The sequence below is a fragment of the Pinus tabuliformis genome, chromosome 5_2, assembly GCF_031772625.1.
Source record: "Pinus tabuliformis cultivar Carrire ecotype Pingquan chromosome 5_2, CPIR1, whole genome shotgun sequence".
NCBI lineage: Eukaryota > Viridiplantae > Streptophyta > Pinopsida > Pinales > Pinaceae > Pinus > Pinus tabuliformis.
In genome coordinates, this window is record NC_142306.1 from 1,045,165,670 (window position 1) to 1,045,174,946 (window position 9,277).

The 9,277-nt window shown below is 35.8% G+C and overlaps 1 protein-coding gene across 1 annotated transcript; it reads right to left on the reverse strand.

Annotated features, from left to right (window-relative positions):
- Nucleotides 1-4,557: 4,557 nt before the first annotated feature.
- LOC149162823 (protein NRT1/ PTR FAMILY 5.2-like) lies at nucleotides 4,558-8,303 on the reverse strand. The gene is made up of 4 exons (XM_089435806.1): nucleotides 8,099-8,303; nucleotides 7,636-7,853; nucleotides 6,354-6,916; nucleotides 4,558-5,641 (listed from the first exon to the last, which is right to left on the reverse strand). The coding sequence occupies exons 1-4, from the start codon at nucleotides 8,238-8,240 to the stop codon at nucleotides 4,690-4,692; spliced, it is 1,875 nt and encodes a 624-aa protein (XP_089291932.1). The 5' UTR covers nucleotides 8,241-8,303; the 3' UTR covers nucleotides 4,558-4,689.
- Between the last annotated feature and the right edge of the window lie 974 nt (nucleotides 8,304-9,277).

Genomic DNA, 9,277 nt, shown 5'->3' on the forward strand with positions numbered 1-9,277 from the left:
CTATACAAGCAAGCTACCAGACGAACAGAGAAGCTACCCGTGTTTGCTCGAATAGCTGAGAGCTCAAACACCGAAACCCTCGAGCGGTTTCACCTGCAAGAGAACGACCAAAAGTGGTTAGGCTCCAAGAAACAATACCAACAAAGCGAAAAGGAACGGAAAAGAACGAGAAACGAACCACAGTGTCACAGTACCTGTCCGGCGAACCATAGCCACGATTCTACCACGAAGTGACCCTCCTGCTCACGAAGGAGCCGAGACATAAGATACAGGTAAAAGAAAATTGCAAATATCTGGCATAGAACAGAGACTTACCGGACGAGTTGGCAGAGAACCCAACGGAGAACGCCGCTATAGAACTGCCGAAGTCTGTGGAGAAGCTGAACCAGTACTGAAAGAAATACCACCAAGAATTACACAGCTATCACATAACTTAAACCCTCATAAAACACAGACAGTGACGCATGGAGGCGGAGGTCCACTGAAGCAGAGCAACTGTAACCGCTCACGAGACATAGACAGCAATGCACAGAGGCGGGGACCCATTAAAGTAAAACCCCAATTCACAGTAACAGCCAACATGCAAGCCGAAGGATAGAGTTATACAAAACTTACCAGAGTTTTAATAAATCGCCGGAAGAACAGAAGCATTCCAGGTCGAGACCCAAATGACCGAGGCTGAGAAGGCAACCAGGAGCACATAACCAGTAAACCAGGCAGACGAGCCTCAGAAAACTACAACGAAAACCACAGAAGCTGCAAGGGATCGCCGAGAGCTCGCAGAGCAAATGACCGGGAGAAACAACGAGAACCAAATGAGCGCGAAGGAGTAAAACCCCAAACCAAGGCGGGTTCGTAGAATCCCGAGGAGGGACAGATGTTCATCAGGCAAGCAACCAGGGTACAATCACCGTAACCCTAATCAATACAGCACAGATTAAAAATCAACCAACACATATATCTGAAATCCGTTTTATTATTATATTCATTGCTGGTACATAACATCATCAACGCATTGACGGCGGGACCACGTGGGCTGGCCCCATCATGATTGTATTCATTTTTGCAACCGGAGCAAAGGAATCTTCATAATCTATACCTTCTTTTTGCGAATAACCTTTTGCAACCAATATTGCCTTTTACTTGTCTATGCTACCGTCTGCATTAAATTTTGTCTTGTACAACCATTTTGATCTTATAGGAACTTTATTTTCAAGTAATTCTGTTAATTCCCAAGTTTCATTTTTCATTATAGAGTCATATTCTTCTTTCATAGCTTCCATCTATTCTTTATGATTTTTAGTTTGTTCATAATTTAAAGGCTCAAAAACAGTCATTACTTGAGACATTATAGCATAATATTTATATTGGATAGAGGTTTGAATATGCCATGTTGACCTTCTCATAGGTTCATTACACTGTGGAGTACTTTCTCCTCTTCTTCTTCTCTGTGGAGTGCCTTCATCACTTCTTTGTGGACTTTGACTTCTTGATATGTCTTTTGGAATGTCCATGCTTTCTTGAGCTTGAGTTGATTCCACAACTTCTTCTTCTTCCTTAAAGTTGTCATAAGGAGGCTTCCATACATTATGTTTATTTTCTTTCATTTGTTTATCTGCATGCTCATGAAATATAACATATCTACTTGCAAAGACCTTTTGAGTACTTGGATCATAAATTTTATATGTTTTTTTATCAGTACATTATCCAATAAAAATGCATTTGATAGCTTTAACATCTAATTTTCTCCTATCCTCTTTAGGAATATGAGCAAAGGCCTTGCATCCAAATATCCTTAAATGACTAACTTTAGGTTTAAAACCATAAAATGCTTCAAATGGTGTTTTGTGCTCAAGATACTTTATAGGGCTTCTATTTTTTAGATATATAGTTGTATTAATGGCTTCAACCCAAAAACTATTAGAAAGTCCTTTACTTTTTAACATACTACGAGAAAAGTCAACTAATGTTCTATTCTTTATCTCAGCTACTCCATTTTCCTGAGGCATATGTGGTACTATAAATTGTTGCATAATTGCATTTTGTTTGCAATATTTGACAAAATCTCATCAAGTGTACTCACCACCTTTTAATATGATCGAAGAATTTTAATGCTCTTTCCTGATTGCTTTTCAACCGTATTCTTGAATTCTTTAAAGTATTCAAACACATCACTTTTATTTCTTATAAAGTACACCCAGGTGTATCTAGTGCTATCATCAATAAATATAAGAAGGTAATATGCACCACTAAGTGACTTAGTTTGCATTGGACCACATAAATCAATATGCATTAGTTTAATTATTTCACGTTTTCTTCTATTTTCATGCATAAGAAATTCTTCCCTATGTTGTTTTCCTAGTGCACAACCTTCACATTCAAAGTATTCACCCTTAATATTTGGAAGGCGTTCTACTATCAATTTCTTTTGTAGTAACATTAGTCATTATGATTTAAGTTTCCATACCTTTGATGCCAAAGCTCTATATTTGGCATGCCTCTTGATGCCAAAGCTTGATGTCCATTCTTCATTACATCCAACTTGTATAATCCTCCAACTCTCATTCCTTTTGTAACAACCTTGTAGTTTTCTAGCACATCCTTTACCAAACAATGTGATTTCACAAATTCGATTTTTAAATGTTGATCTATAGTAGTAGAGAGTGAAAGTAAGTTCTTCTTTAATCCTGGAACATACACCACAATTTGACTTTGTTTCTCTTGTCCATTAGGCATCATAACACTTATATCACCATATCTTTTAATTTCATGTGATCTATTATCTCCTAAATAGATGTGTCCACCATTATTAACCTCGTGGTAAGTATCAAACCAATCTCTTTTGCATGACATGTGTATTGATGCACCAAAATATATAAACCAAGCATTATCATCATCAGATTCGGTTGATAAAGCAGTATTGGACACAAATAATTTAATATTGTTAAAATCGTGACTAATTGCTTCATCTCTATCAACATAATTTCTTGAATGTCTTCTCTATTTAGATTGATCAGACCTTCTTTTCATGCAAGTCTTAGCAAAATGACCAGATTTTCCATAGTAATAATACACATCATCTCTACTTGATTTGGCATTTGTCCTTGATAAATTTGTACCATGAAATGATTTTACCTATGGCTTTTTGCCTTTATTTTTCTCCCACTGTTTGCCTTTGAATGACTACTTCCCTTTAGCCAGCAGTGCTAAATTTGAACTCGAAGATTTTTGTTTAAGACTTCTTCTCCACTCTTCTTCCTGCATAAGTATATCTGCCAACTCATCAAAAGTAGGAGCCTTCCTTCTAGTAGAAAGGCCAGTGATAAACATTTGATATTCATGAAGCATTGAATTTAATGTCACAGTAACCAAGTGTGTACTAGATATTGTTTCACCAATGTCACCTAATTTATCCTTTAGATCCTTAATTCTAAAAATAAAATTACTGACACTTTCATTTTCTTCCATCTTAATTGAAAGAAGCTTACTCTTTAAATACAATATTCGATTTGTAGTCTTCGTCTCATACAAATTTTTGAGAGCGTCTCATGCCTCCTTGAATGTTTTGCACTGTCTAATGTGTGGAATAATATTGTCCATAACAGATATCTGCAAAAGAACATTTGCTTTGTTTTCTCGTCGCTCCCAATCTTGAATTAAAACATCTCTGGCTTAAGGGGACATTGGCTTGACTTCAACTCCAAACACAATCGTAGCCTTCCATTAAAGTCTGCGATTTGAACTCCCAATTTGCATAATTTTCACCATCTAACTTGTTAGAATATGATAGATAAGACTCTACTAATACAATTGTCATTATCAATAACCTTATGAATCCTTAAATATCAACCACCAAGATACAAATTTTCCACAACTTCAATAATTAATTTCCTTACTCAATCACAAATTATAACACAGGTCTAAAACTAATTTTACTTACTCGCTAACCACACTTTATTTTATTTTATTTATATATATCACTTGTTTCATAAACACCAAAAAAGCACAAAGCATGATATAACCGTACGCTAACTTCAAACAATGAATCGTTCCTTCCAAAAGCGAACTCTTCGCCTTAAGGATTTCTCATACCAAGTGACAGCGAATCTATAACTTCTGTTCTAACCTACCTGTAAAGAAAAGTCGATTTCATTAACTTGAATTTAACTTCATTGTACATAACTTTGAATTTAATTTTATTTAACTTGAAGTTAATTTTATCGCAGATTTGGAAATATTTTAAAAATTGAGTGAAATAAAAACAAAGTTAAACAATGACTAGTCTATCGAATTTTTGAAATATTTTAAAATTACGCTAAACATAAGAATGTTAAATATTAATTTCTACCTTATTGAATGCCCTGCTTTAACCTCGTGATACGCATAAAAAGTACCACCTATGGCGATATTCCATAATCAGCCAAGCTTGTTCCAATCACCAATCAAATGTGTCCAACTGTTTATTAAATTCAATTTCATATTGTAATAGGAATGAAATTGAATACAACAGAATAAAGGCTTTAGCTAAATTTCTAGCCAGGCATGAGATTTCAATGACATTGTCTTTAGAAAAACTTGCACCTTCAGTAGCTTGTAATTTACAAACATTAAATGATCGCCATAAAACCGGTAAAATATTAATGTTCAATAGATATATCATACATTCCCGCGTCATCCAGCCAGTGGCTTTTATACTTCCCTTGATGGATAGCCGTTGTTTTGTACATTCCTCATTTCTATGTCGTCTGCGCCACATTTGATATCTGCGGGCAGCTCACGACGTGCCACTGTTATTGTACCTGGATGGGCATGACTGTGGTTGCTAAATGCTTCGTTAGTTTCTCTCTTGTAAACATATAACCGAGAGACAATTAGGAAGAAAAGAAAATTTACAAAGCTAAGAATAGCCATGAAGGCATAATAATCGTAAATACGAGATGCGTTCAGATTGTTTAAAACCCAGCTGGTGTGGCCCTTTCTTCCACTGATCTTAGTTGTGCCTTTCAAAAAGAGTGTAGTGAAATATCCCCCAAACCCTAATGTACTAGCATATAATGCAGTTCCTATGCTCTGCATGCTCTCGGGGGCTTGATCATAAAAGAATTCTAACTTTGCTGTCTCAAGAAAGGCTTCAGCTATGCCTCCCAACAAAAACTGAGGAAGTAAAATGAAAACAGTGAGTGGGGATACTGCTTTCCTGTCACGTTCAAAACCGTGAGCTTTCACAACACTGATCCGTTTCACATCGGTTATGGAAGCCACTGCCATGCATATCATGTGGACGAAGATGCCAATACCCATCCTCTGTAAGATCGTGACGCCTCGGGGGTTTCCCGTGAATCTTCGGAAAATCCTGACTAACACTTTGTCGTAGACTATAATGGATACCACCATTGACAAAGCGAAAAATGATGTGAGCGAACCTGCAGGGATTTGAAAATGAGAACCCATATGTCTGTTCAGTGTCGTTCCCTGCTTTACGAATAGCGTGGTTACATGGGAAATCAAGGTGCTTGGTATGAACAAAAGGACCCAAATTGGAAGCATTTTGAGCATCAGCTTGGTTTCTTCTACTTGGGTTACAGGACACAGCTTCCATCGACTGGTGGAACCATCCCTTGTAGCTGCTTTGTCCAAAAATCTGCAAGGTAGAAAAAGGAAATTTGGAATAAATAATATTGCGGTGAAGCTTTGGAAAGATTAATATGTATGGATGTCGGTAGAAAATAATTTATTTTATTTCAATGAATGAGTAAAGATAAATGCATTTCATCTATGTCATAATAATAACAACCAAGTACACTAATTATGTTATAATAATAATAATCGCCCAAACCCTGGGAACTTATTTATTACAAACCAACCCAAAAAAATCATAGTCTAGACTCTAAATGTCGAATTCGGTGCAAATAAGTCAAAGCACGCTGAGAAGCATGTGAAATGGATTTCATATTCGTGTCTTTTTGCCGAAGTCAAGCACACTATGTTGAAAAGTCAAAAACGGCCAAACGTAGATTAAGACGCGTGGATTTCATCTATCAGTACTGAAATTTGTGTGTGAAGAGTCGGCCAAAAGGAAAAGTATTTAAATGGATTTCATATACATATCAGTGTTCACTGGAATTTGAACGTAAGTGTGTAAAAGTCTAAAGACACCAGGTTTATGTCAATATTTCAGTTAAATGTAATAACATTGTTATTTTATGTTTCCACAATGTGTGCCACTTTCTTTTGTTTATGTTATTGTATTCTGTATTCATTTTCTTTAACCGTACCAAGGTTTTTGCAACTGTTAATCATATCTTACAAAACTAACAAAACTGAAAATCAAAGCTACTAATGGTTTAACTCACCTCAAAATCGTAGTATGAGAAATGGGGAATCTGCCTTTAGAAACATACTCTTTGGGGTCAACCTCATGAAGTTTGGTGGGATCCGACGGCACATTAACTCTCCATTTACGAACTGCTGCAACAATTACTTGAGCCATGCGATTGAATGGATTCCCATTCTGAACTTTGTGTCTGTAAAATGGAGTACCTATTAAGAATAGTATGACCGATATAATCAATCCCACCGTGGGAATCGCATAACCTAAAGTGAATCCCACACGGTCCTGGATGTATATCAGAAAACTATCTGCAAATAGCATTCCCAAAAACACACTAAATATCCACCAATTGAAGAAGGAAGCTTTTTGAAGCTTCTCCTTGGGATCAAATTCATCAAACTGATCTGCACCAATGGTGGAGATGTTGGGCTTTGTACCGCCAGTGCCCACAGCAAGAACGTACAAGGCAAAGTAGAAAATCCCAACCTGAAACTTGGAAGCTTTCTCACAAAAGTTGGAGTCAGGTTGGCATTCTGGTGGTCTCAAAGATGGCAATGCAACGGCCAATGTCAAAATTACCATCCCCTGTCAAATACAACAACAGATAATTACATAAGTGATCTCCTACACTAAGGAGTTAGCTCAAATGGATAGCTGTGGAACATCATTGAATCAATAAAATAAAGATAAAAATAAAGTAAACTATCATTTTGATAAATAATACTTTCCATAGAATTTATTGAAAGTATGAAAAGTAATTGCTTATGAATATTTTACCATATATTCTATTAAATAATAAAGAGTGATTAATTTGATCTCAACCAATATCAAAAACAATATCGAAGTGTGCATCTCAAATGCGCTCTCTACTTAAACCACTTGAAATATGTATATTCCCTTCCTCACTTTCACCCACCTCCATCCTTCTCTGCCCCCATCCTATCTGAAATATGCATGTTTTGCTCATCACTTTCACTCATCATCCCATTTTGACCCTAAAATGTAAACTTTCTCCCCATCCTTATAATGAAGGAAAAAGGAACTTGTTATGTACATTGTAAACAAAAAACGTCCAGTGCCCATGAAATTTTCAGCCAAAAAAAGCCACTACCCATTGAATTTTCAGTCACCAAAACGAAAATATTCTTCGTAAGGAATATTCCAAATATCTTGATCAGAAGAAAAGAAAATGTATTTAGTTAGTCAAAATTTCCTTATATATTCCAAATATCATGATCAGAAGAAAAGAAAATGTGTTTAGTTAGTCAAAACTATGGAAGAAAGCAGAGAGACGAGTTGCAGACCAGTATATAAACAAATGAAAACACTGTGAATGTCCAATAGCGTCCCCAGTGAGTGTCTGCAATATATGCGCCGATGACAGGGGTAATCCAAACTGTACCAGACCAGTTAGAGACATTCGATGAAGAGGTCACAGTTCCTTCATGCAGCTTAGTCGTTAGGTAAATCACTAAATTGGAGGCAATCCCATAGTAGGCCATCCTTTCGAAGACCTCATACGCTGTCATGTTTAAACAACATCATCAGTCAATCCATACAGATTAAGCCCAAAAAAAGTTAATCACCAATTTCTTATTCCTAACGAAGAAATGTCACTCCTTGCAAATTGCAACCAAGGAATCAATCACAGAATACTCAAGTCATATTAAGTTTGTATTAAATAAGAAGAAAAACATATTGGTATTTATTTAATTATTGATGAGCAGAAAGCAATTGAAACAAACTATTGCATTGCAATAATCTCACCAACGATGAAGGAACAAGCCTTCCATCTTCCCGTTTTGGACCTGAGAACGGGCCTGCCTTTGAGATCGACAGAGCCATCCATGGCAATTAATCCTTGAGACTCCATGTTAGAAGAGCTCTGTTGGTGTTCATATCCAGCCATTGCTGAATGCTTGCGCTAATCAGCCTATGAGCTTTGATGAGTGATGGTCGCCATAAAGTTTGAAGTGTTCGCTCCTATTAATACCTTTTTTCTCGGTGTGAACCACATGCCACTCACTATGTTCACCGCCACTCCGGCTTCAGACCCGGATGTGCATTCCCACATTCAAGGGTTTGCAATCTCGACCGTCAGAAATAGCTGGCAATGACTTCATTAATTGTTGGAGCTTGGCCCTTGTGATATTTATTTCATCGGCAAATTATCGTTTCGAATGACCAAATCAGATTTCCGCCCTTCTGGAACGCTTAGCATTGACTTAAAAATCCTGGTCCCGCAGAACAGATTTCCTGATCGGTTGGTATGATTTTAACTTTATTGTAACGCTACATGATTGTTAAATAATTATTTTCATTACTATTACAGTTGATGCTCAACCACTTTATTTGACCAAGAAAAGATAGAAAGATAATGCGAAAACATTTGAGAAAACAATTTTATATAAATACTTTTAATAAATAGAAAGACTTTCAAACTTTATAGACGAGGTTAGGTAAGTCTTCTAACTTCTATAATTAATATATTATATATAAACTATATATATATATATATATGTGAACATTTTTATTTTATTATATAAAATATAAATAATAACCAAAGAATAAATTCAACCAATTAAATCGAAATCTAACAAATATCAATGTTAATAAGAATAAAATTATAAATCAGTTCACTTAGAATCTGAAATATAAAGTATAAAAATAAAATAACCAAAAAAATTATAGGTGAATGTTTATATTAAATATATGTTGGAAATTTCTGGTAATTTCAAACATAAATTAACTGAATACAGAGCAATGCTATGTTTTTCTCCTCGGGATCTTTTGCACAAGGAAGCTAACTTGTTTTGTGAGAACATAGATTTTTCACACCCATAAAACCTTTATATTGATTAATAAAAGGCATGATACATATTTCTTCCTCTTTCTCAGAGGGTTTCACCAAAAACTTTTACCAAAAACAAAATACTCTGCCTCTTT

Excerpts from the sequence above, each read along its gene's own strand:
- LOC149162823 (XM_089435806.1), bottom strand. The coding sequence starts at position 8,240 with ATGGCTGGATATGAACACCAACAGAGCTCTTCTAACATGGAGTCTCAA. Across the intron at positions 7,854-8,098 it reads GGCTTGTTCCTTCATCGTTG|CGTATGAGGTCTTCGAAAGG; the intron begins GTGAGATTATTG and ends TAAACATGACAG. Across the intron at positions 6,917-7,635 it reads TTTCATTTGTTTATATACTG|GGGATGGTAATTTTGACATT; the intron begins GTCTGCAACTCG and ends TGTATTTGACAG.